At 42.7% G+C, this 26,984-nt stretch overlaps 2 protein-coding genes across 9 annotated transcripts; one reads left to right on the top strand and one right to left on the bottom strand.

The window, feature by feature from the left end:
- On the bottom strand, positions 1–16,372 carry SNX5 (sorting nexin 5). Its single transcript, XM_072332006.1, has 13 exons — positions 16,182–16,372; positions 7,969–8,073; positions 7,347–7,457; positions 6,678–6,799; positions 6,254–6,377; positions 5,535–5,630; positions 4,580–4,685; positions 4,414–4,489; positions 3,704–3,743; positions 3,522–3,608; positions 2,385–2,544; positions 1,578–1,663; positions 1–604 (listed from the first exon to the last, which is right to left on the bottom strand). The coding sequence occupies exons 1-13, from the start codon at positions 16,266–16,268 to the stop codon at positions 557–559; spliced, it is 1,248 nt and encodes a 415-aa protein (XP_072188107.1). The 5' UTR covers positions 16,269–16,372; the 3' UTR covers positions 1–556.
- Positions 16,343–24,372, top strand: MGME1 (mitochondrial genome maintenance exonuclease 1). Of its 8 annotated transcripts, none has more exons than XM_072332010.1 (6): positions 16,576–16,648; positions 17,199–17,348; positions 19,014–19,617; positions 20,794–21,016; positions 21,463–21,595; positions 22,521–24,372. In XM_072332010.1, exons 3-6 carry the CDS (start codon positions 19,080–19,082, stop codon positions 22,653–22,655), a joined length of 1,029 nt encoding a protein of 342 aa, XP_072188111.1. In that variant the 5' UTR covers positions 16,576–16,648; positions 17,199–17,348; positions 19,014–19,079; the 3' UTR covers positions 22,656–24,372. The 8 variants fall into 8 exon arrangements, with proteins under 8 accessions (XP_072188116.1, XP_072188109.1, XP_072188108.1 ...); XM_072332013.1 differs by having other exon boundaries at positions 16,583–16,648; positions 17,199–17,246; positions 22,521–24,361; XM_072332011.1 differs by having other exon boundaries at positions 16,591–16,648; positions 17,199–17,258; positions 22,521–24,361.
- The last annotated feature ends 2,612 nt before the right edge of the window (positions 24,373–26,984 follow it).

Here is a 26,984-nt window from a genome sequence, read left to right on the forward strand (position 1 = left end):
GAGCAACAGCTTGTTTTGTCAGATATCTTTATTTGCTGTATCACCCAAGTGTACAAATACTGAATGTTGTTATACAAATTCAAAATATACTGTAGTAGAAATCCATCTGGGAAGTGGAATGTTAAGGATATTTGCTTTATAAAATTTCTACACATAAGTCATTCCCACTTGCAAGTTTCAAATATCAGGTCTATGACAACAGATTGCTTTGCGATCCTGCAAAATAAGAATTCTTCTCCAAAAACATTTTCTGCTGGATGAAGAATCAGTCAACAGCAAGTTCATTTATTTGTTTTTTCCCCAACATTTGACTCATTTTGAGTTATCAGTCAACAGGATGTTAGCTACATCCAGACAACTCATAACGCAATTCTGCTCTCATTTATACCCAGAAGGTCAATACATCACCATCAACATACTTCAGTATTAGTCAAATAATCTCAGTGACAATATTTATTTTAAGCTTATGAAATCGAGCCAATAAGTTACCCCAGCCATTGAGTGCAATTGATTTATTTTTTTTTTAAATTCCTTCACATTTTCAGAATAAGGCTCCTTAGTTCTTGAACAAGTCAATACAGCTCTGCAGGAGAGAGACGTTATTCTGGAAAGGAAGATAATTAGTTTCAGGTGAGTTAGACTGATTGTTTAAATCAGGCTTTCAACAATGAAGGAGCTTTCAAGGTGTCAGGTCCATCCCCAGATTTTGTAGCTTGTGACAGCAACTAAGAGATTGTACTGCAGAAACAAGTATTCAGTGGTCTGCTCCTCTCTGTAAACCTGCTACTGTGACCTTGGCTGTGGAAGGAGGAAAAGGACAGGAGACTAGGAATTTTTTATTTATCCTTTTTCTAAAGTGGGCCAAACAGAGCCTTTCTTATATCTAGTTTAAGCACAGCACTGAAGTAGCCACCCATAATGAAGTCCAAGGCAATCAGGGAATGGAAAATTAGACTCTCTAGACTTCCCAAAAGAGGCTAGAGTTGCTTTTTCTGGCTTCCCACTTTGTTCTTTAAATTAGCAGACTCTACAATTAGTATATGCATTATGACATTAAGATTACAGCACGCAACTTGGCCTCCCCATCTTACATCAAGTTTGCTCAGCACAGAGCCTCCCTTTACAAAGCCAAACAAGAAGAGACGACAGCTAAATCACAAGCTGCAGAATATGCCTGCAGCTCTCAGTAATGCATCTGTAGCTGCCCACTATCAGGCCTATTCAGAAGGGATCAAATCCCATAGATGAAGGGGCTTCACAGAAAGTTTAAATGAAAGGGTATATGCTACACACTAAACTGAGAATTCTTACTCACAGGACAACAGGCTAGTGTCCTAGGAGTGACAGGCTGAAAACGTCTGTCTTATACAGACAGTCTGAGACTGCCAGCATTTGTTCATTGCATATACAAATACCTACAGACTTTCAATTGCTTTTTCTTCTCTTCTATAGATCTCAGCTAGAGAACCTGACTGTTCTATTTCACAAATTACTAGTCTTAAAAGGAAACCCAGCAAGTCATGAGTTGCACAGTATTCACTTCTCTCAAGCTACCTGTTAAATTCTAAAGAACACACCTTTGCATGTTTTATTTCCAGTTCTGCCATTTCAATTAGGTTTTTGCGGAAGGCTGTTATTCTCTTCTGCTTGAAGCTTATCAATTCTGCAGGAAGAAAGCATAAGCACAAGTAAGACAGATGTACAAAATAGTGACTGAAGTTTCAGTAACGCCCCTTGTGTTTCGCATTGTGCAACTCTCGTACAGCATTCAACCACAAAAAGATTTAAGAGCTAAATCTTGCTGTTTCTAGCCAGAAGATGCACTGAATCACATAACAGTGCTATCTTAGTAGACAAACTGCCTATCTGCTCTAAAACAGAAGGGTTTCATAGGAAAACAACATGAATGAAATAGTGAGCCACATAAGCTCTCTTATGTGAGAGACTGGAATATTCAGAAACTGGGAATAGGAAGGAAGTTGTGTGCAACGTGAAGGTCCGTTTTTTTCCAATACTGCCAAAAGCATACAACTAAGAAGCAGTATTTGAGATTTGGTATCAGGCACTCAGCAGCACCAGGACAGAGAAAAAGCCTGTTTGCACAGTTATTTGATATGGAAGCTAAGAACAAGAGTTCAGTCTAGAAAGCAAATGAGGGCTTCCACTTACAGTTGGCCTAGTACTAACATTGCTCAGACTCATGTAATCATTCTTCAGAAGATACAGTTGCATTAATTTTTACATGCGTTTACAGAGGCCTTGGGAATTTCAGACTGCTTGCTACAGGAGAGTATTCAGAAGTCTACAGCTGTTCAAGGTCACACTGAAACCACAACTACGATTAAAGTCTCCCTCGAGATTAAGTACAGTAAAGTCTTTTTCACCTTGTTTTGCAGATTCTGAAATCTTTTCAAACTTCTGGTAACAATCCTGTTGATGTGCCTCAGCCAGGTTGACATCCTTGCTCTTTAGCCTAGCTTTGTCTAGAGCTTTGTTTGAATTTTCATAACCAACAAGAGCCCTTGCACGTCTGTACAGAAGATCCTGAAAGCAGACAGGAATAATGCGTAGAAATCTTAAGAGGACTACAGACCAAATTGAGTTACAACTACTTTAGCAGGAGGTTTCACTTCTTCCAGCCCTAGATTATGCTTTTTCTAACAAACTGTTCTAACATTCTTTACTCCTAGCAAAGCAGAAGAAGTGTTTCACCAGTACAGTATCACATGCTCAAGACAGTGACTTATGTCTTAATCAAGGAAGTTTGAGGGCTGTTTTAGTCATAATTGCTCCTCTTAAAACAGCTTCATCCTTTTGTAAGGTGGGCACCCCCACCAAGCAGTAATATCACTACCTGCTGGAAATCCAGACTCCAGTAGCTGTCACATGTTTACCATGTAAAAGGGGGCTCCAGTACTTGGGATTTACTTAAGGTTTTTTAATTTGTTATCTGCATTTTTTAATGGGTTATAAACACTGGAAGAACCACAACACTGAAAACTGAAACTCAGTTGGCTCTAACTGACAAGAATCCATTCAGTTGTGGCTAAAGAAGGCCAATGGTACCCTGAGGTACATTTAAAAAAAAAAAAAAGAACAAGGCCAGCAAATGAAAGGAGGTTCTCCTCCACTTCTATCATAGGTAAGGACACATTGGAGTGTGAAGGGTGCCAAAGACCATTAAGGGCCCGAAGCATCTCCCATAGAGCTTCCTTACCGTCAGAGTGACAAAGCACTGAAACTGGCTGCCCAGAGAGGTTGTGGAGTCTCCTTCTCTGGAGATATTTAAGTCTTGTCTGGACACCTACCTGTGCAACATACTATAGGGAACCTGTTTTAGTAGGTAGGTTGGATCCAATCTCTAGATGTTCCTTCCAACTCCTACAGTCCCGCGATTCTGAGTTCTTTACCTCTACATGCCAAAGAAACTGACCAGAGGTCTTAAACCTTTTATAACTGGGCAGAGATAATCGAATCACAATTCCCATAAAAATAAGCTTCAAAAAGAAAAGAGTTCTCACCTTAGCAGCATCTATATTGAGCATGTAGTACCTCAACAGTTCAGAGAGCTTTAAGTCTTCATCAGATGAAACTCTACTCTCCACCTTCTGCAGAAGAGATTATAGAATCTGCATGTAACAGCACAGCATCATCCAGACTTAAAGATTTGTGTTATTTTTACTTTTCCCAAGGCTTCTCTTACCCTGAGTCTCTCAAAGAGTTCAGCAACTTTCAGCAAGTACCTCAGGGAGAAAAATGCATAAGCATTAGATATAGATAGAGACAAGAGATTCAAAAGATTCTATGTAGAAACACGGACAAAAGGTTTAATGCAAGAGGTGCTGGATTCCTTCTTAACAAATCAGTAAAGCTGAGCAACTGGATGCCATTTAATAATCTTGTAAAGAATTTCCCATTGCTACTCTCCAAGAGCGACAGGTTATTTTATTGTGTTTTTTTCAGCTATAAACTGTGTTAATAAGGCTCAGTACATTGTTAACAAGATGAATTTATCTTAGAATGACCAGGCTTCCACAATGTGAGAAAACCCTATTTCAGAACTTCGGATGTTCTAGTGTAAGCTGTAAATGCATTTAATACATTAGAATACAGGTGTGTTACTCCTCCTATATTCTCTGAGTTTGTGACACGAATAAAACTCAAGGCTTCGATACTGAAGAAGCTTTGAGCAGTACAATTAAGCTGTGCCACACAAGTGGCAAGAAATCAGGTAAGAAGTGAATGCACCTGATATTCTTTCCTCCGATGCACCTGGTGCATCAGAGGAAAGAGTTTCAATGCCATTTGTGTGCAATTCAATAAACTCAAACTAGCTATGACTCAATATCCTGGATTTTCTGAAAACTTAGAATACCCAGACTCAGAATGTTATGAGCAATTAGCATTGCTTACTTTTTGATAACTGTAGGTTCTTCTAAAGCCAGGCTGTTCAAGCAAGCTGAAGTATAAATATAGTCATCTGCAATATCTGCAAGAACAAGAGAAGGTTTTCAGGCTACAGAAATCACTAAATCCAGTGAGATTGCAGGTCTTTAGAAAAGTCTTTGAAAAGATTCACTTTTACGAGATCTTGTCATCTTATCTGCTTTTGCACATGCATCCTTGATTCTGTTGTGGTAGTTTACAAGAAAAGTCTTCTCTTGCTCAAAAAAGTCATCTACTTCCTGAAAGAGAGTATAACCTGTTAAGTTACTTTACCACAGAGCACAGGCACTTTTCTATTTAAGGAAGGGTCTAAACAAACACCATTAGTCACCTGAGTGTTATGCCTGTCAATTTCTATCAAAAAGGTAGAGCTCAAGAAAAGACCCTGAGAATTTCTAAATATTTGATAAGGTGCTTTTTTTTTTTTTTTCTCCAATAAGTACATTGAAGCAAAAATGGATTTGACACACAACTACTCAGCACCGCAGGCTGTCTGAAGTAACCAGAGAGCCATCAAGGCTAACAACTGTTGGAATTTCATTTCCCTGGTCTTTAACAGTACAGTAGCCGAATATTAAGAAGTTTACAAGCTTATTTCAAATCCATAAAAAACATATGTACTGTAATACCAGCTTCATGACCTGGTGTCTAGGATAGCAAGTCTATTAGAAAGATCTGCCATGGCAATAAGGTAGAAAAACTGAAGATGAACCACTTACAGGAGTCTGTGATATTTGACTTTATCCATAACTTATGTTTATTCAGACCTCTGAAGTAGACAAAAGCATGTTTGCTGAAAGTGAGATTCCCTCTTCCCCACCAGGATCAGGTGTTGGGGCAACACTTCCTCATAAGGTTCTTGAAATATACTCAAGTTTTTAGCAGTCTATACCTTCAGTGACTTTTTTTTTTAAATAAAGTCAAAAGGCCACTCCGCACACCTTGGGACAGCAGCAAGGTTTGCAGCAGTAACTCTAAGCCTCACATACATTAAGTCTAAAGCAAATAACTAATGGCCCTTAAGAAATAAGCAATAAGAAATAAGCAATCAAGAATAAAGCAAATAGGAGGTAAACCAACCACCTTACCTTGACTCCAGACAAGAGGATTTCATCTGCACTCTTTACCACACTTTTTAGAAGGAAACCAAGCATCTCTTTCGTGTTTTTCCTCCGAACACTCAGCTAGAAGAGAGGCCAAGACAGCTTCAAATTAATCCAGGATGGATACAGGGAGAAGATGACTACTTTAACATTTACAAAATAATAACATCACTTATGTCTAGTGTATGACAGGGTAGTCTGATTTGCAAGCTCCCCTTAACACTCCTGTCAGTTCTAAAAGAGATGGTACAGGTAACAAATAGCTTTACTAGAAGTTCAGCTGCTTCACAACACAGATTTTTCTCATTCCCGGAAACAGCTCAGCTTCTCTCTAGGTAACATCGATCAGCATCCACCACTTATAAGGTACAAAATGATGCAGTACTAACTTCAGCACACCAATACTCTTCATTTTAAAGGACAACGAATATATCAGCAGAAACACACCTGCACAATATTTGTTCTTAAGATCCACGGACACATCAAGTTGGCTTCCTAACTTGACTACAGTTAAGAGATGCTATGAGATTCATAAAGTGATCTAAAGACAAGCCTTTATCTTTTAACCATTTCACAGAACTACTACTGGCAACATCTTGCTGACACTGAGTGTATATTTATATAACACTCTAACCTAACCACACAGAAGAGTGGCAGCACTCGTAACACCCCCTGCCTCACATGCAAAGAAGAAAGTGTCTTACATCCTGGTCATACTCCAAAAAAACACAAAAATTGTGGTCTTTGCTGAGCACGGGATGAGAAGAAATCCGCTGAAGGAAGATTTCATGTGATGACACAGTCTTCTTGAAGACAGCAAGGTATTCACTGAAAGAAAAAAAGAAAAACTGAGATCCATCTACAACTTCATCATACAAAGAATTGCATATAGTTTCCCAGTAAAAATACTCAGTGTGCCTCTGAAATAGCCAGCTAGCAATTGAGAAGCTACTTTCCGTCTCTAACTAGGAAATTTTTCTGTTTGAGAGAAGCTTTATCAACTCTCTAATTCCAGGATTTTACAGAGTATCAGGCAGCAGCACCTTCAACATCAGTTACTGCTAAATATATTGTCTCCCAGAAGGCTTCTTTGTATTCAGCCTTTAGCAGCAGACTCATTCTACTTACGCTTCTAGTTCTTGCTTCATTTTGGCAAACTCTTCTTTAGTCATAGATACTTCTCCCTCCCCTAGTTTCTGCATCTTCTCTCTGGGACCATCAAAGTCAGGCTTTGAAGGGGCTGGAGGTATCTAGCAAAGGAATAATTGGTTAGGGATGGATGGTAACAAGCTTTGCAAAGTTACTTCTAGCAATCTGTAGAAGGCAGTCTTTTTGCATGGTCATGTCAAGCCAACAAGGCTCTGCAACCAAAAAGCTTGGAGGCTTATGTTTCTCATCGCCCCTCCAGCTCTTCTGCACTTTGAAGCCAACAAAGAGAAAAATACTTTTACCACCCACTCATAGCCAGATGCCTGTTGTGGCAGTTGAATAATCTTAAGACAAGACAGATTACTTAATAGATCAGTCTACTGTGTCACCTTCAAGCAGATATCAGCCCCACTGTGCTGTCAGGGAGCAAGGCCTGTGGCTGTTTTGCTGCTCCCAGCCAGCCCATAAAGAAAGTTAACACTAGAGCTGTACCACTCGAGTGAGTAACTAAGGCAGAAGAAAGCATAAGGAATACCCATGCCATGAAACACTAGCAGCAGTGGTAAAACAGACTTCACAACTTTACTAATTTCCATGTTAAATTATTACAGCATTTTGTTTAGAAACACATTTTCAGGAACTACTTACAATGAGTCCTGCATACTCCTCAGTTTCACTGAGTGTGTCATGCAGCCACACAAAATCTTCATGCTGCCTTGTAACTGAAAACTCAGAACTTTGAAAAGCTGGCAGTGTAGTCTGGAAGAGAAGATAAGGAAGCCCCGCTGTTTTGTAAATGAGTGCTTTTAGAAACAGTTCTGCCTATTTTCAAAGGAAGCTATTTTGCCTAGTAAGAGCCTCGCCTACTCCCTTTTAGCTGAGCTGGCACTCGAATAAGAGCCTTACTAAGGACATTATTTAAAGAAAAGGCACTGCTGTAGAACAGCATTAATACAGTTTATTTTGTGGCATCTCACAGTAACTGCCTTCCCCCACTCCCCGGCCTTCCCAGTCTCAAGATACTTTTTTTATTTTTTTAAAGTAAAGCCAACCTAGTATATCTGTTACCTTGTGTCTAAAGTGAGTGTTCAAGTCTTCAGAAGCATAAAAGTTTCTGGTTTTATACCCTCCGTCCACCTTTAAGTAGTAAAGTTCAATTTAACTAGATTTTCCTCATTGCCAAACCCATCTTCGCAGGTATGCTCATTACAAATACACACATTACTTGCATCATATCTACAAAGAGCACTTTCTAGCCCCATTATCTTACCTTAGTATGTACCGTGAACTTCACTCTGTCCTTTTCACTCAGGGCATCCGGTATATCAATTTGAAGAGAAGGATCAACATTCAGGTCTACAGATACAGACCTCAGCTGCAACAGAATTGCTCTGGTCAAGCATCGAGTAGATTTAGTGAAGCTAAATTGGTCATTGGCATTGTCAACAAGAACCACAATGCAGTAGACTGCTGCCTCAAGGAGCAATACACAGAGGTACAACAGCCTCAACATAGCCCCCTCTTCCAAGTGCATAAAATAAGAAGAGTGTTACTCAAGAGTCCACGGACCCAACTGTTAGAGAAAACACTAAGGGTATTAGCGAAGTATTCCTAGAAAGACACATCTTCCCTCCAGCACTTCTCCAGCTTATTTACTTAAGCACATCAAGTCAAAGTTTGTTAATCAATTTGAAGGGAGTAACAACAGTAGTAGTTCTCCTCATTCTGTATCCCCACAATACATGGAAGAAGAACTCTTGAGAGCCTAGTCTTGTGATCTATTTCCTTATCTTTACACCAGACAGCTGCTCCGGTCTGGCACAAGAATTCAGTGATTTTTTATCCACCATAAAGGGCAACACATAGCCAAAAACTGGGCAATTCCTCCTCAGGCTCAGTGCTGCCACTCTGATCTCCCAAGAGTACTACACAAGATGTTAACTTCCACAGTGGCATTTCCACTAACTGTTCTAACAGCTGTGAAGGTTTCTTTGCCCCCAGGGAAAAATGGAACAGATGCATAAAACCTTTCTTAGACTCCCAAGAGCCTAAGATCCAAGCGTTTGGACCAGAACCCCAGAATATACAGATGCAGCGTTAGTGCTCTGGTAATCTTATTTTCAGAGTACCAGCATCTAGTTAATAGCTGCTGGATTGCACACATGCTGTTTAAAGAAAGCCCCCCATGAGCTAGAATGAGAACTAGTTTCAGAGATACCTGAACTTCACTTTATGAAAACTATTTATACTTGTAATTACAAGTCTCTACCTCTCCTGAATTCAAGTCTTATCTTTCCCAGACAGAGTCTCTGCCTGGCAACATTTTAGTGCTCCAAGCAGAAACAAACAGCACCTATGAAGAGGTTTCTGAGCATGACATGTGGATGAGCTCCAAATAAATCCCTCAGAAGAGGTTCAACAAAGACTTGCCCTCTAACTGATTAAGACAGGGGCTTTAAACAGATCCAGTGCCTTTCTTAGCAGGAGACACTTCTTTCCAACACCTTAAGTCCAGAATATCATTTCAACTGCGCTTATTTTTTTCTAGAGCAGTGGAGTAGCCTTCTCAGTCAAGGATGTAAGTGGTGAAGGAGCTCTGAGCTCTGCAAGTCACAGCCCTGCAGATATTCCTTTTGAGGACAATGCTTTTAGACTCACAGCAGGTGAGACTGTGGCAATCATCACTATGCAGGGAAGTGGCCAGGTTATGCTGAACCTTACTGCTTTAGAGCACAAGCTTTCATCATTTTCTGCCTCTTGTTTATGAATTGAGCTTCCTTCAACTATTGTACTACACTGCTTGTTCCTAAATGTTTAGGACAAGCAGCATCAGACAGCTACATGACCTCAGCAGGAAGCAAAAGACTTTAGGCATATTCAGCACAGATAACTGATGATTATTGATACATGCATCCAGTTCCCAAATCAAGCAGATGCAATTATCTAGATATCAAGAAATACAAACTCTTGCTACCAAGAACGCAAGTTACTGCTAATTAGACATCTATTCTAGAAGTCAGCAATAGCACCAGCCTATATTATGGTGGCTCTTGCATTACAAATCTTGTCTCGTAAGAGGCTCTTTCCCCAGCATTGCAGTCTAACAAATCATTCTTATTTCCTGCGTAATGAGAAAGTGCTGATCAAGGCCACAATGCAGGAAGTTTGTGGAAGAACAACTGTCAGAGCTGGGCCAAATCCCAAAGCTATCCTTTAGAGATTATTTTGAATGCGTTACCAGGAAAGAAATCTCAAGAGCTGGGCTGAGGCAATACCATTTCACCACCCTGCAGCATATTGGCTAACAGAAGCCAAGAGCCTGCACATACCACCAGCTAACCACACAATCCAGCACCAAACCCACAACACAATAGCACCAGACAGCATCTGAGCAAGGCCATCATGTTGTGGATTGCTTAACACTGCTTTAAGCTTCTGTAAAGCTGCATAAGAACTGCTGAGAGGTTGTTCTGTTTAAGGTGAAAACTTCACTTCCAAGAGCTCTAGAAACCTCCCTACCCCTTGTCGGGCCATCTGTGAACCGCAGTCCAGACCTGGCAGACAGCAAGTCTCCCTACAAGCCTGCAGAGGACACACCTGCCAGGCTGGCATGCATCTGCCCCTAGTCAGGCTGCTGCCGGCTAGACTCCAGCTATCACTAATAGTTACTGTTAGCTCAGGCCCCCACACATAGAAGACGGATACCCCAGACACTGTGCTTACAGAGCAAGGGCAGCCCTAGCAGCCCAGACACTGCTCAGCTCTGAATGTATGAGACTCCCAGCACCATGGGGACCCCAGCCACAGAGTGAGGCTGTCCATCACATTCCCCTGCATACACAAAGCTCTCCCTGGGAAGGCACAGATGAAGCAGCACAACACAGAGGCGTGGTTCAGATGTCACCAATGGCAGCCACACCACTCCACTGAAGCAGTAGAGGAAGGCTAGGTAGAAGGCCACCAACTCGGAACAGTTCCACAGGGAGCAGAGCTTGCAGTTTGTTGCCATCTGAATGGAAGGCAACTTTCAACATTTCCCAGCTACTATAACGTCAGATAAAACAGCAGCCAAAGCAGTAAGATGCAGCCCCTCTTACACTGTTTTGCATCCTGCTTACTTATCTCCACTGTCCAAACAGGATCAGCAGAGCTAACAATACAAACTGCTGAGTCTGTGAAAAGTATGATAAGCTAAAGGAAACTGCCTCCTCTCAGCTAAACGACAGGAAAGGTTACATAAACCAGCCAGCCCTGACTTTGGGAGCTTTCTTATTAAGTGTCACAAAGGAAGTAACCTGTGATTAGATGCTCTCCCCAGCTCTCCATGCCTAGTAGTTGTCCGCACAGGAGGTAGGGATGAATGTATGGACATAAGACAGTACTGTTTTGTCAGACTAAAACAACTGGGCAAGAACATGTAACCTACAACTTCAGAACTCCCCCATAACGTTACTTAAGCAGAGCTTAGTGCCCCAGCAGGGCCTCATTTACAAAGCACAAGCATGAGTCATCAGCAGCACATCTCAGAGCAGTACATACAGACACACAGCCCATAACAGGAGTGTCCAAAAACCAGAATAATGAAGAACTATTTGCTGAAAAATCTTGCACTTTCTCCCACCCTAAACATCTGCTGTAAGCACATGACGGACATAGCCCATGCACAAAGATCACTGCAGGCTGAAACATCAAGCGTTTCATTGTTGGAGTGTAGCAGAGGATTATCAACTCTATCTGGAGCCTTAGCATCAGGTCTTACAGTAATATGAATCTGAGGATAGAAAGCCACCAGTCTATTCTAGCCCTGTGAAGGTCACTGTGGCTCCTAACTCCAGGCCAGAGACCTTTCAGATTGCATAATCATGGCAGAAAAGCTTACACTACAAAGAGAGCATTCACACAGCCCAGCTTTGTGCAGAGCACTTTTTCCCCTATAGCATTTCTCCACTGAATTGGAATCAAGGAGCTCTTCCCCCCCACCTCCTCCTCTGCCCACCCAAACTTATCAGCTCTACAAGGCACTAACCCAGTGAGCACCCAGAGTAGATGCTCTAAATGAATGCTTGATCTCAACACAATCATCTGCTCTGGCATCACCAGCAGTTCACCTTTCAGGATATGTTTGCTGTCATTCTCTCTTACATCCATCCCATAAGCAGCAATGAGAAAAAACTTGCTTACAGACACAGGTAGGCTGTGCAGAGCCTTCTTTCATTTCCAGGCCCCGAGGCTTGTTCCTTTACTGAATCAGGCACCCAACCTAAGGTCTTTCTGGGAAACCACCCTAGTTGAGCTCCCCAGCCTGCCCTGCCCAACAGCCCTTCTCCATCAGCTCATCATTTCATAGTTAAGACATGATTGTTTCTAGCCTACAATGAGCAGAGCCAAGGTTCCCCATTCCAGCAACCAGAATCTAACCTGTGCTCCCGCACATTTTCAGTGCCAGGGGCATACGACCAGAGCTCAGCAGCTGATGAGGGCATGCCCCACTTACAGCAGAGAGGTGCTAAGGATGGTAGCTCCTGGAGCACCACAGCAGAGAAGCAGCTGAACTGGGTTGGAAACCTGAACACTCTGACTAGCAGAGCACAGCATCCCTACTTTCACCTCTTATTTCCCTCCCTCGGAAAGATTTTAGAAGTTTATGGTTTGCAGCAACTACAATTACAATACTGATGCCTTCAACTTCTCATGCCGCTTCACCAACTTATACTGGGACCCTCAGGACTTCATGTGGATTCAAGAAAACCTGATCTCTGTTCAGTAAAGGTACCAACCACCATTAACTCCCACCTAACCTGACTTGGCAATTAGAGCAAGACATCACACAGAGCTCTCCAGAAAAGCAGATAATCATCACATTGATCGCTTCATCAGCACAAGGCCATCTTCGTACTTGCAAGCTCCCAGTGGAAGGCAACATCCTCAGCCACAGAAGCTGCCTGGTTCTGGCAAGTATCCCAAGCTGCAGCTTTTACAGTCACATTCTTTGCAATTTAGCATCAGCTTTGCTGAAGTGACTCTGTCACTTCTCCATTCTAACAAAAGAATCTGCCAGTGCAAGCAACTGCATACAATGCTTGACTGTTAGTGAAATAAGATCTCATATTCATTCTCAATGTCAAATTAATCCATGGGTTTCCAACATAACTTGGTTTCCAGAAGGAACAAGTAATGCCTTCAAAGAGAGCTTACACTTCACAAAACCTTCTCCCAATTGTCAGCTGCAGCCAGTTCCCTTCTTACTGATCACCTCCTTGTTGTCAGTCAACCTGCAGCCACGAAAACATCAGAAGTAATTACATCTGCCACTACCCAGCATCCACTTTTGTTTTAAAAAATAACAAGGTAGTTTAGTTAAACCAGTTTAAGTGCTCCCTCGAGGCCACTAGATCATGACATTTTCTGGCAGTTTCTATAGAGCTTTCAGTTACAGAGTGCCACGTTTCAACACCCAGGAGTCAACCAGCAGCCCTTCCAAGTAACTGACCAGCACACAGTAAGTATTACTTCCTAGAATTGCATTTCAGTCATACTCAGCACAAGTGGCTTAAGATTCCCCTTAATCAAGATACCAAAAATATGCCTGAAAGTATTCTGTATGCATACAGCAAAGAGCCAACAGAATAGATGAGGAGCTTTGATTTTGCAGCCTTTGGGACAGAACTGCTATTACTTCTCTGGCATTTAGTTGAAATCGTTCTGAAGTTATTCAAGTTACACATAACCAGGAAAAATGAAGCAGGCTTCTTGTATGCAGTCCTCACACTGCTACTCACACTACAGAAAGCTCCCAAATCTGTGATTTTTGTACCATACAACTCCAGTGGGGCAATTATTTGATTATTCCCTCGTAATCTTTGTTCTAAGCAAAGCTGCTTAGTTTAGTCCCAGTGAGATGCTATTCCACACAGAGCTTCCCAAGCAAGCAGAAAGCAGGCTCTATGGCTAGAGCACCTGTTGCCACTGGCTGTGCAATAAGCTGCCCTCATCACTCTGCTCTCCTGTCAGAGGGATCCCAGATTCGTTCTTCTCTCAAGTGGTCAAGCAGCCCTCTACAGAGAAAAGGAGTTGTGGGAAGGATACTGCCAGCATTCAGGGTTCCCATATTTCAGGCCAAAGCCTCTCGCTCACCTTGCTCCAGCTAGCAGCACATAGGAACTCCCTCCACTCCAGGAGTCAAACACCAGCTTCGGCAACACAGGCTGAACCCACCCTGGCACAGCAATTTGCCTGCAGAGCACAGCCTTAGCTAAGTACTTCCAGTCTGTATTTCATCTGTAACATGAAGTATGCCCAGCTAGGATGGAAATTGTGCAACAGAAGCAAGCCTCTAAGCCGTACGCAGCATTACCAAGAATGCTATGCTGACCTCCCATAGTGAGGCCAGAAATAGTAAAAAAGACTCTGCAACACATGCAATCTTCACATCCCGTGGATCTGAGATCCTGTCATTAGTCCAAATCACCAGGCCAGTTTTATAGACTGGACAGCACACTATTCCTATTTAGTAACTTTCACCTTGCTAGTAGTTCATCTCACTATAAAGCGTTTGCTTGCAGAGCAAAAGGCCTAATAGGCAACTCCTTCTTTGCAGAGCATCTCACAGAAGTTGGCTAGAACAGAGAACTGCCGTTCAGAAGTGTTAACAACAGGTCCCCAGAAAGAGCCTAATAACACTTCATCTTCCACTGACCACTGTATATAAGAGCAGCCACAACACTCACTCTCAGTATTTTGACCTAAAACAGCATTTAGGACACCTAAGCCTGCAGCTGAATAATCAAGCATTTGAATAAATTCAGTATATTCACACAAGCTTTGCTTGGCAGTCCCACCACTTGCTTCACTTTCTGTAGTGCTTTTCCCACTCCATTACACTATCTTCTCCATTGCACTTCCAATCCCCCTTGCCTTCCCAGCCCTCCCTTCCTCTTCCTATATATCTTGACACAATTCTGCTTCACCTACTCAGGGTCAGTTTTTAGTTTGTACATACCAACAATTCCCACTCAAGGTTAGTACATAATGATGTTTCCTTCACAGACAGAAGCTTTATCTACTGCCCACATACCTAAACGGGAACAGACAAGATAGCTGTGTTTCTATCTTCGCTGCAGCTGCTGGAATCCCAAGACAGCCTTACTACCTGAACAGCTAGTTAATCTTTGGTCATTTACTGCTGAAGCTTAAAGCTATTTGAACCCTTAGTGGGAACATTTTCCCCTCCCTTCAGTGTTCCTGCCCATTATGTCAGAAAGGCAGATTAATACACAGCTACTCATTGCTACAAGACAGCTGATGTTTTACCTTCTCACCTGAAGGTTCTGCAGCCTACAAAGGCTTTCAATCACTACACTCGAGTGACAGATATTTTATTTAATGCTTGTCATTTCATGCACAGCAGAAAGAAGTAGAAGTAGCAGCTGATTCGCAATTCAAAGTAAAGAACTAGAAGGCAAGACACTTAAGCTTCTGTCAGTTCAACGGGTCAAGTTTGTTTTAAAAGATTCATGTTCTAGGGAAGAAGGTGGAAAGAAAGAGGTTATTTAACTAGATTGCTCAAGGTAGATTTATTTTTTACAACTGGAAGGGGCCTTAAATCCAATCCAGTTCCACACCCCAGCCAAAGGCAGGATCTCCCCCCACCGGTTCAGGCATCCAACCTGGCCTTGAGCATCTCCAGGGATGGGGCACCCACAGCCTCTACAGGCAGCTGTGCCACAGCCTCACTACTTCTGAGTAAAAAATACTTCCTCTTCATATCTAATGTAATTATCTCCTCTTTTGGAGGGGCATTTCTAGCCTTTCAAGTCCTTAAAGCCCTTCAAGCCACAGAATCATAGAGGTTGGAAGGGACCTCCAGAGATCATCAAGTCCAACCCCCATCAAGTCCACCTCCCAGAAGGTTGGAGAAGACACTGAGAGCACAGCCCTTAAGCAGCTCAAACAGCATGAAGCACAGTTCACCTTCCAGACAGTTCAGTTTAGGCATAATGCAAACTATATCCAGATCCAACGTTACAGACAGCCGGCCAGGCAGCTGACCCCTGCAGGAAAGCTGCCTTACCTTCCGCCCGTGGTGCTAGAGGCGGTTATTAAGGCACGCACACTAAACCAGGCAGACCACTTGGTTAAAGAAGCATCCCTAAGCGCTGCCTGCACATTGAACACCTCACAAAGTTCCCGTCTCAGCCTTTAAGCTGCGCTTCCTCTGAAGCAGCCCCCGATCCCGGCCAACCATCCCGAACGCACCCAACGCCCGGGGCTTCCCATCCCGACGCAGCACCTCACGGAACGCAAAACCAAGGCAGCACCCGACGCGACAGCCGGAGCAGGAGGGAGGCACAGCCCGGTGACAGCTGACAGCTCCTCAACGCGGGCCACCGCCTGCGACCGCACCTCACAACGCCGTCGGCCCGGCGGAGCAGGCCCAGCACAGAGCCGCCCAGCTCCCGGTACGGCCCGGCGCTGCCCCCTCACCTTGCTTTGCGCGCCGTCCCGCAGCAGAGCCATGTCCCGGTGCCGCCAACCGCCAGCTGCCGCCTCACGGCCGCCGCCGCCCCTCATATAGCGCGGGGCGGAGCCGCTGCGCCCGGCCTCTCGGCGCGGCGGCCATCTTGGGTGAGGGCAGCGTGCCGTTTGCCTTCATGTAAGATGGCGGCGCGGCGCTTTCTTTTTCGTTTTGTTTTCTCTTCGCGATTTGGGGTACTTTACAAAGGCGACAAAACGCAGCCGAAAGGAAGACAGAACAAATACCGGCGGGTGTAGCGCACAGCTCCCTCCAAGAGGTGGGAGAGGACCGCGGGGCTGGCGGCGAGGAAGGACTACGAATCCCGAGAGGCCGCGAGGCGCGCGGCTGCTGAGGGAGGCTGTTGTCGCGCATGCGCGCAGGCGGCGGCGGGAAGCGTGGCGCGCAGGGAGCGGCGGTTCGTGTTGGGTTGTGAGGGGTGAGGACGGGACGGGGAGCGGAGCGGGCACATAACGGGAACATAACGGGAACACAGCGGGCACATAACGGGCACATAACGGGAACACAGCGGGCGCATAACGGGCACATAACGGGAACACAGCGGGGTGAGGCGGTGCGAGGGTCGGCAGGAGGGGAGGAGGCTCTCACAGGGTTCGCTGAGGGAGAGCGGCGGTTGTGGAGCTGCTGTGTTGCTGTGCCGTCCTTGCGGGGCTTCGGTGCTGTAAATGAGACCGAAGGGAGATTTTTCTTTAAGACTAATTAATCTGTAGGGGTTCGGTGGGCAGCTTACGGCTGGCAGGGCGCAAGGCCTGGGCCGGCGGGCCGAACCTGCGGCTCTAAGCAGGCAACGGCAGAGCCGTTCCTCTGCTCAGCAGTGCCTGTCTTTGGTAGCTGTGTCCTAATGCTGTTACTTGCCGGATTGGTGACTGGAAGTAAAAAAAGCTGTGCTGGCTGCTGTCTGACACCGTTGTTGTGGCAGCGTTTCAGTGGATGTGACCCCTCACGCAGCCCTTGTTTCTCTTCTGTAGGCTGCTTGTTCCTATCCTGGAGAAACTTCATCAGTTGTTTCAGTGCAGGTGATGCTAGAGGTGCAAAATCTACTAGCTTGGGGAACGCTCTTCATACAGAAGGATCAGTGTGATTAACTGAACAACACCCGTGGTTATCCAGTCTGCTAAGTACAAGCATTCGTTATTTCTCAGTGGTTGTAGAACCTCTTTATCTTTGTGGAATGGGATAGTACTGGACAAACTTTCCTGGCGGTTCAGTATATAGCATGCACGAACATTTCCATGCAGGTTATTCAGGAACAAAATAGGCTGTAAAGTTAGAATTTGTACTAGACGTTTCTGAAATAATGCATGTGTTCCACTAAATTCGTACTAGTGCTTGTAATACTGTACATCCTAAAAGCCCGATTATTTAAAGCGATGATCCTGCATAAGTTTACTCATAAAAAAGACTGAGGGGGCAGATTCCTACAAGCAAGCATTATGCTGTATCAGGTATCATCTTGTGTGCTGCAGCTGACACAAAACCAATGTAAATTATTTCATTTATGCCCTGACTAGCATAACAAAACCACTGGGTCAGCCACTGTGTGTATTCTGTTCTGATTAATACACTTGGGTGAGCAGAGTAGTGGTCATCAAGCAATATTCTGAGAAGCTACAAGCTTAGATACTATTACATTGGAGTAAGTTGTCTTGGTTTGAGTTTGTACTGCAAAGCTGGCTGTAGTGCTCCTGGTACTGGGTCAGAAATGCCACTATGTCACTCAAAGTTCTGATCCAATCTAATGGAGTTTTCCATGTTTAAGTTTGCTTTTGCTTTTGGTTAATTTTGCATCAGGTCACGTGCTGTTTGCAACTTCGATGTTTTATGTTGGCTTTTTGTTAGATCAGTTATTATTTGCCCAAACCATACAGAAGCAGTGTGAAAATGTGAAGCCAGTGAAGAAAAACTACAGTGTGTCTGCTTGCTCCTGATTAAGCTTCTACAGCTGGAAGGTCTTGTCCTTCATAGATGAAGAACAATATTTATGGGAACGGAGTCCAAGGTCTCACCCATTCGTTACAAGATTCTTTGATCTAAACAGCTGCAGCTGGTGTAGCCCCATCTATTTATTCTTTTTGCAAGCTGTTCTGTGCAACAAATTCCTGCACCCATACTTTGCTGTCCCTGCAGTTCCAAATGAGTTCAGGATGTGTCCATGCTAAACAACTCCTCCTGTCACATCTTTGTGTTCTGTGTCGCCTACGGTTTGGATGGTGAATGAAGTGCTGTGTAAGAAGTGTGGTGAAAGAAAAGAGTTTTAAAATAGGATGCTAATGTTGCTTGGTGGTGTGTGTTGCTTGTATTCTTTGTTTGCGGAGGATAGATGGAAGAGATCTTTGTGGTGGTGAGCACATAACTTTCAGGACCTCAATTCTGCAATTATGTAGTGCTGATTTAAATTACACAGTTTGATTGTTTTAGCTATGTTCATAGGCGTATTTATGGTATTTTCCCCTCCCCCCCTTTGGGGTTGTTTGTTACAAATCATTGTTGAGTTTCATGATGTTGTTGCTGTAAGAGCATCCTCTACTGCTCCTTTTGCTACTGGTAACATCTTTATGTTCGCTGATTCCAGTTCTGCCAGCCAGAACTCATTCTTTTCAGGACTGTTTCCTGCTTCGTTGCTAATGTGTTCTTTCTGTTATTCTGTCAGTAATCTAAAGGAAATCTGATGGCATTAAGTTTATGAAGGCAGCATAGCAGATTTTGATTTGGTGAAGGGCAAAAATAGTTTGATGGTTATGTGCTTTATGACTTTGGAAATAACAGGTTTATTTTTTCTACAGGGGGAAATTATGGTAGCCTACGGACCAGTCCTAACAGAAGGAAGAAAACTGTAGAGCTGCTCACAAATGCTTCTCATCAGAATGAAGCTCCTACAGCTGCTGGCTAGGAAATCTGAGAAACTGGAAATGCTTTTTCAGCCACGTTTTTACCAAAAGCAGTTCCCCTATATGTGTCTGGCTACCTCTGCTTGTCTTTATAGCAAGAAGAAAAAAGTGAACGGTTATGAACAAGTTGACCAAGAAAAATACAAAAACTTGGTATGCTCAGTTACATCTTACAAAGCCAGCGCTCAAACACCAGAGACAATCTTTGAGGAAGACAATTTGTTATATGGACAACCACTTAAACGTACACCTTCAAATAAAGCTGAAACAAAAACTCCTAAGAATTGGGTTTCTCTAATAAATTCCGAAAAGAGAATTCCGCCTGTGAGCAGCAATTCAAACCGCCCCATGAAAATTGCTTTACAAAAATCCCAAATGCCCAGCGTTACCCGTATTCTTCAGCAGACTATCCCTCCGCAACAGGCCTTTTATCTAGAAAGATGGAAGCAAAAAATGATACTGGAACTTGGGAAGGATGGTTTTGCGGAGTATACTAAAAGTAAGTCTTAATCACAGTGTGGTGATGAAGCAGAAGCAATGGTCTGGATAGTTTTCTGCATAGCCGCAATGTCTGGTTCTAGAAGTTGTATTTTGAAAATCCATTAAGTTGTTTCAATTTCAGAGGTCAGCATATTACGAGGGCATGTGTAGTCAGTGTAAGCTGTAATCTTTGTTCAGGGACCATTAAAACTGATCCAGAAATGAGTGGGGAAGATAGAATTAGGCTGTAGACTGCATTGTTCTATGCTGTCTGCCTCTCTGCTGTTTCTCTGTTACTTTCTCTTTACAAATATGTATTTCCCAGCTGAATTTATTGAGCCTGCTTGGAGATACAAAGGTATTTTGTAGGCAGGTGAAAAGAAGCGTTCTGAAATTATATCATCTTGATTGTTCAGAAGACTACACATATTGCTGTGTATGCTCAAGTTCATCGGAAACTGCATATACAGTATATACAGCTTCTTCTATGAAGTTCAGAGGTTTTAGAGGTTTTCATTTAATAAAGCCACACACAAAAATGACCCCTACTGTAGGGCTGAAGACAGTCTGAGGTGACATGGAGAATGCCTTTTGCAGAAGGACTGGTATATAACTCTGCTCCTTATGCAAACAGTTATTCTTTGGAAAACTGAATATCCTTCTTTATGCTCTTTCTGAGTTCCTAAGCATTTGACTGAATAAGCTTACTAGGGAGGACAGACACAACAAACCTGATACAGCTATTTAAAATTATCCTTCTCTGAAACATTTCTGAGATAAGCCCTTACTCTTCAGAACTATGCCCATCCACTTCAGATTTGTTCAATTCAAATGAACTTGTACTACGTAGAAAGCAAATGTGGTGAGAAACCTAGAATAATCTTTTAAAAATTACAGAAATTCTCATTTGGAATTAAAATAATTCCACTTGGAGATAAAATAAACCCACTGACTGAACAGTAAAGTTCTTATTTTCTTTCTGCAGAATTAATGAGACCAAAACCAAGTAAAATAAGCATTGATATGAGAGAGAATTTCTCGATAGTTATCTTGCTGTCTTATTGCATTCCCTGCCCTACATCCTTAAGCTTTCAGTACTAAAAAGTGGCTGGTTTAAGAGTTAAGTTGTGTAATATCTATTATGCATGTTTGCCACATATTATGTGTAGTGTCTAAAATGTTGCATCTTTCATAGATCTTTTCCACCAAGGAGAACTTTTTCATGCAGCTTTGGAATCTATATTTCTGCCTGAAGAGATGGCAACTAAGGAGCAAGGAGAAGACTCTGCTGTTTCTGGTTACTTATCAAGTGTGCAACATGTTTTAAAAGATATCAGTGAAGTTAAAGCTCTGGAAAGTGCAGTTCAGCATGAAAGTCTTCAGTATCTGGGCCTGGTAGACTGCGTGGCTAAGTATCGGTGAGGTACTGGTTCTCTAAGAAGCCAAGTAATGTCCAACTGTTGTGTGGTGTTATGTGGCATGTGGGAAGCTGTGTCCTGTGATGGAGGAGGTGTGTTGGTGAGTTACAGAGGGGAAGCTAGAAGGGCCTTTAAAAAGGGTGAAACGGAGGGACTGAGAGGTGAATCTACTGACAGAATTGTTGTGTCTTGTAGAGGATTTGTTTTTGAGCAGAGTATGAGCAGTGCAGTTACCAGGAATTGCAGCAGGTATTAGCAAGTCTTTTCTTTTGAGATCTAAACTGCCAGCCAGGGGAAGAATTCCTTAGGTTGGAAATAGTAATGAGCAGCATGACTTTGGCTGGAAATGGGCTGAAAATGATATGCCTATTTTATGCTGTGCTATGTCTTGTTTCCTGCTGTGAGTGAATTTAAGCTGAAACGTCTTCTCTTGTTGTCTTACACAGAGGACAGCTATGTGTGATTGATTGGAAGACATCAGAGAAACCAAAGCCATTTCTGCAGAATACCTTTGACAACCCGCTGCAAGTTGCAGCATATATTGGAGCCATAAATCATGATGCCAATTATGACTTCCAGGTCAGTAAGTCTGCTGCCAGCCAAGACAAGCAACAGTGCCTGCGTTTCGTTTCTCCCAACTTACTGCCATTAGCATGGAACTGTTAGTAGGATTTGTAACAAAACAGCCCAGTCTTTAGGTCAGGCTAAACTGACATACAACCTTACTGCAAAATAATTGCTCTAGTCTTCCTGTTGCCATTGCTTGTCCATAGTACATTGTCTGATTTTAAGGTAAGCCCTGTTCAGTGGGAACAATTGTGTCCTCAAAGGTCAGGTAAGGCTGCAGTGAGTTGGTATTTGGTGAGTCCTGAGTGCTTTGTTCTGTGTGGTTTTAGCTTGTGCCAGGACTAGAAAAAGGACGAAAAAGTAAAGTGAAAGAGCGTGCAAACAGGGGAATGGGATGGGAATGCATTGCTCGTGTCATGTGATGCACTTAAGACTCCAAAGGTAATTGTAGTCAGGCCTGCTTGACCTGAAGAATTGCAAAGCTTTGAAGGGGGAAAGCATAAAACAGATCCTTAAAGTGCAGTATAGGAAGTAATTCAAGGACTGTGCTGTTCATCACACCTGCCACTTTCTCTTCACTTTCCTTATGGTTTGGATATTATGGCTGTTCATCAAGTATGAAATATTTCAGAACATATTTCTCATAAATTAAATGTTTCTTATTTAAGATATCAGGAAGCGCTTCTTCACTGTGCACTGAGCACTGGCACAAGCTGCCCAGAAGCTCTTCCTTGGTGTCCTTCAGATGTGGTCCTGAGCACCCAGCTCTGGGTGTCCCTGCTGGAGCAGGCAGACCCAGAGGTGGCTTCCAACCCTAGCCATTCTGAGATATTAAGATCTAAGCTGATATTTTGCATTGATGTCCTATTGCTAAAACTACTGATTGAAGTTGCATGTTAATGTTCAACCTCTAACAGCCTCCTGCTTTTAATTATAGGTTACTTGTGGACTCATTGTGGTTGCTTATAAGGACGGCTGCCCCGCACACCCACATTTCATGGATCCAGATCTGTGCTCCCAATACTGGAATAAGTGGCTTTTGCGTCTTGAAGAATACATGGACAGAAACTGACCCAGACTAGGCTATGCGGAGGCAAGTGTTCTGAGCACAGAGCCAAAGCACAAATCTTTTGTTTAAATCTTTATTTAGTAACTCTGTTATTAGTAACTTGGGCTAACTTCTGTCATTTTTCCCCCTTAAAAAAGAAGGAAAAAAAAAGCAGAATGGGGAATGTACATTTGCCTAAGTTGTAGGAGACTTCAGTGGACCTGGCAGGATGGAGTAGACCTAAATCATCCCTATATCTCTCCCTCCCAGTCTGTACAGTTTGTAGTTGTAGGAAGGTTTCTACAATCAGCTAAATCAAGTAAAAGCTGTTCAGGCATCCTTTTGTTTTTTGAGAAAAAGCTGAGACTCTGAAAATGAAAAATAAATGAATATTGTTGACTGGGTTTCAGTCAAGTTAGTTCTCGCCCATTTCAAAGATATCTATTAACAGGCCTGTTACTATTTGTGTTTTTCCTTACAGCAGCAACTGCAAAACTTGCACTATGAACTACAACCAAAGCTCTTAAAATACTACCAAAGCTTTAAAATGCTACAAAAAAGTTGATTGTTTAACAGGAGTGGCTTAGGAACAGAGGAGCAGAATTGTAACTGATACACTTAGAAATTTCCAGCAGGTGTTATGAAAGATAGGAAGATTTACTACTTCTGGTAGCTCCTCCTGCAGGTTCCAAAATGGGCTGTGTAGCCTCAGTAAAAGTAATGTGAAAATGCACATGAGCTTTGTACCTTTGGTGGTGGACTTATAATGGATACTGTGCAGGCCAAGTCTGCAACTCTTTTCAGCTCTCCTGACTTTGCTGTGGGTCTGAGCAGATGAGGAGCCTACCCATGTGAACTATTTCTAGTATCAGGTTTTAGCATTTTCCAGTGCAAGTGAATTTCTTTACAAAAGTCACAGACTTTTGTGACTTGGAAGCTGGACATTCTGAGGAGCAGTTAGGTTGGTTTTTTGGTTTTTGTGGGGTTTTTTTTTTTAGATTTATTTTGGTTTGTTGTTCAAAATAATGTAAGGAATAAATGTTCTAAAACAGAGGAGTTAATTTGAACCTTGTTTCATAAAGTCAAGTTGACAGACATAGAATAAGTCATGATGTCAGGTGACAACGCTTCATGTGTCTGGAAAAACCTTTTCCTTATTCTGTTTATTTTCTCTGATTGATGTGTGTGAGTTTTCATAATATCACTGCAGATTACATATAGAAATACAACTGACTTACAGGCTTCAAGAAAATCAACCAGAACCGTACCTAAAACTAATGGGCAAGCTTGCTGCCAAAGAAATGCGAGTCTCTGTAGTATTTGATACTCGACTCTTCTAGAGTAGTGAACTGTGAAGACTTGCGCAATAAAATGTTGCTAGTTGTGCTGGTACGTGCTTATTCGAACGATGGTGTGGTGACGGTGTGATTACTCTGAGCTTAATTAGATTTCTAAGGAGACAAACAAGGAGACTGAGAAACTAAGTTCTGAGATGACTAATTGTAACGAAGCTGTGTGAATACTCTGTTCTACCTGTTTGGCAAGAACATCTCCACATCACAGAATTTCAGCAAGTAGGTAGGTCAGTGTCATTGAAGATGGTCAATTACACAGCTCTGTGGATGCAAAGAAGGTGAGCATAAGCAAGAGACAATGCTTCAGGCTGAAGTAGGAGGTGATACAATGTTCTGAACTGTGTTGAATAGGGCTGGATAAATAAAGTTGAACAACATTGGAATGGAGTTGCCTCCTGCATCAGTGTATCATACAGCCATTAGATGTCCCTGAGCTGTCTTAAGTTTTCGTTTTCATCCTGCTTCCTACTGAATGAGGCCTAGTTGAGCCCGGGCAGCATAGGCACGTATTGGCTTCATCTAAGTTGATTTGTTTGTTACAAAAGTCTTTCTGAGGAAGTTTGCCAACTTCAGTAGCAGCGCCAGTTTGTAAACCTATTTTTAAGTCTTGGATTAATTTGTAACATCAGAGGCAGGGGAAGGTAGACAGTATCAGTCTAGCACTTCTGAAAGCCTGGCTGCCTCAGGCACCCCTGTATGAGTTCTCAAACTGTTCTGAAGAGGTAAAGGTGTTGCCAGTTTTGTCCCTAAACAAGCTATTGCCTGTCCTATGCAAAGTCATATCCACTTTGTCACTAGTTTAAAATAGCTTGTCAGACGGTTAAATTGACATGCCCAAGGCGTCTGCTACAGGGAATATCCTCTGTAGAAGAACCTGTCAGACAGTTCAGGGCAGTTATTGCAACCATAGTGTCAAGTTTGTTGGAACTTTGCTCTCCATTCAGGGCAGTTTTGTTTCTGTGCACTGTTACATGCTACTTCATTCTTTTGCTGTGAATGCTTTCTATGTCTGAAATCACATAGATGACCCACCTTGACGTGTCTAGTTCTTTGGCAAAGGCATAGTTTGGCAGTTGCAACAGAAGGAAGTCTAAAGCATTGTGTCCTACAGGAGGAAGAACACCTACCACCACCTTGCACACGTAGCCATCACAAATTCCCTATTCAGTTAAAATAGGTGGGAAGGGTTTCAGCTGCTACACCACTGCTCCAAGGGCTGCTGTTTCAGCAGAGCTAAGCATGTAGATCCTTTGTGGTTAAGTGAATTCCACTCACTTGCTCAGATAGCTTCTGCCGACACTCCTTCCTGATAGCTGAACTCAAGTCATGTCTGGGACTGTACTGTGAGGGTTAAAGGAAGTGACAGCTACGTAATTACACTATTCAGTTATAATGGCACCATCTCAGAAGAGCTGAGATTAGCACATGAGCCTTAGCTGTTTTTGCACAGTATCTTCTAATTACTTCAGATGCTTTTTCTTCAGTAGGTTTACTATTTATTAAAAGTATTTTGCAAACTTTCCTGTTACATAGCAGTAAAGTTTGTTCTTTACATAGTAGCATCACTTTATTATCATCATTTTCAACATCTCAAGCACATAGATTAGTGCTGAATAAAATATCAGTACCACTAGGAATGCATTGAAACTGCTGAAAGCTCTTCCCTGCGAGAACCCAAGGAGATGTCTGTACAAGACTGAGGTATCCTGAGGTTAGATTTTATTTTATTAATTCCTATGTAGCTAGTCAGAACCTTACAATTTAAGTAGTGATGATTATGAAGGTCCTGGCCACGACTATTTCAGGTGAGTTCCAGTCAATTGCTCATACAGAGCGTTTGTTTCAATGTGTACAGAGTGTGACATGTTCTTCCAAAAGCATACTTCTATTTTGAGCCCAAAATGAATATTGGAAAAATCACCAATGAAAACCATTATTTAGCATTTAAATCAATCTAGACTGTGGCCATTAAGTTATGAGACAGATGAATAACGTGTGCTTGGAATGGTGTAACTTGGATTATTGCTGAGGAAGTCACCACCCCACTCTGTCTTTCCTAACTTAGACACCTGAGTGCCCAGTAAGGGCTGCAGCAGCTTCTGAAGAGATTTACAGTGTTGGATATAAGGGGAGTCCTAAAAGCAAAGACATTGTACTGGTCCCTCATCAACAGCACCACCACCTTCTTCTCTTGTAGCATCAGTCTCACTAGGAGCCATCTAAACTGACAGTGATTTTGGGGCAGAGTTATGCATACGGTTTTGCACTGATCTCATGGAACAGCCTAAGTCACACTCTTACCTGCTTTGCACAGCTCTGTTGTACTAATCGACAGGCACCTGGTGGTTACAAATTTAAAAAACCCACATACTTGCACACACCACAAAATACACTCAAAGTTACACTTCATTGTGACAAAAAATACATATCTTCCAATCATTAAAATGGTTTCTTTGGGTTTCTGCTTAATATTGATTTACGTCAAAAGGATGTAGTAACAATCCCCAGGTAAGCATGAGGAGTCCAGAAAAGTCAGTGTTAAGGTTACGCTTACATCTAAATAGGATGAAATAATTTCACAGCTTTAAGTCCCTAAAATGCAAATCTCTGCCCTGGAACGGAAAGTTTCAGAGGGAAAAAGGTCTGCTTTGCTTTAAATAAAGTTTCAGCTCATCTTTTATAGCCATTCTGCAGATGGTTCCTTTACTGCACAGGGTTAAGGTTATTTGCACATTTAAACTCAATTAGCAACACGATGTACTGCTCGTAAGCCAATGGTAATTAATTTTGCACATAAGAACAGTGTACTAGGAGCCACTCTTACATGGCCCCTTTCGCCCTCACAAGTAATTTTTGTGGGAGGTAACTGTTGCTGTCTTTAAGAAATGTGTTGGGAAAAGGTGAGCTTGTTTGTCAGTGCCATTCGGATGTGCAGGAGAGCTGAAACAGCAGGTTACCTGAATGCCAGGGTCAGTAAATACTCCACGTTAGGGTTTCC

Source organism: Excalfactoria chinensis, chromosome 3 (genome assembly GCF_039878825.1).
Source record: "Excalfactoria chinensis isolate bCotChi1 chromosome 3, bCotChi1.hap2, whole genome shotgun sequence".
Lineage (NCBI taxonomy): Eukaryota > Metazoa > Chordata > Aves > Galliformes > Phasianidae > Excalfactoria > Excalfactoria chinensis.

Excerpts from the sequence above, each read along its gene's own strand:
- SNX5 (XM_072332006.1), bottom strand. The coding sequence starts at position 16,268 with ATGAGGGGCGGCGGCGGCCGTGAGGCGGCAGCTGGCGGTTGGCGGCAC. Across the intron at positions 6,378-6,677 it reads ATGAAGCAAGAACTAGAAGC|TGAATACCTTGCTGTCTTCA; the intron begins GTAAGTAGAATG and ends TTTTTCTTTCAG. Across the intron at positions 4,490-4,579 it reads GATGACAAGATCTCGTAAAA|ATATTGCAGATGACTATATT; the intron begins GTGAATCTTTTC and ends TTGTTCTTGCAG.
- MGME1 (XM_072332015.1), top strand. The coding sequence starts at position 19,080 with ATGCTTCTCATCAGAATGAAGCTCCTACAGCTGCTGGCTAGGAAATCT. Across the intron at positions 19,618-20,793 it reads TTTTGCGGAGTATACTAAAA|ATCTTTTCCACCAAGGAGAA; the intron begins GTAAGTCTTAAT and ends CATCTTTCATAG. Across the intron at positions 21,017-21,462 it reads GACTGCGTGGCTAAGTATCG|AGGACAGCTATGTGTGATTG; the intron begins GTGAGGTACTGG and ends TGTCTTACACAG.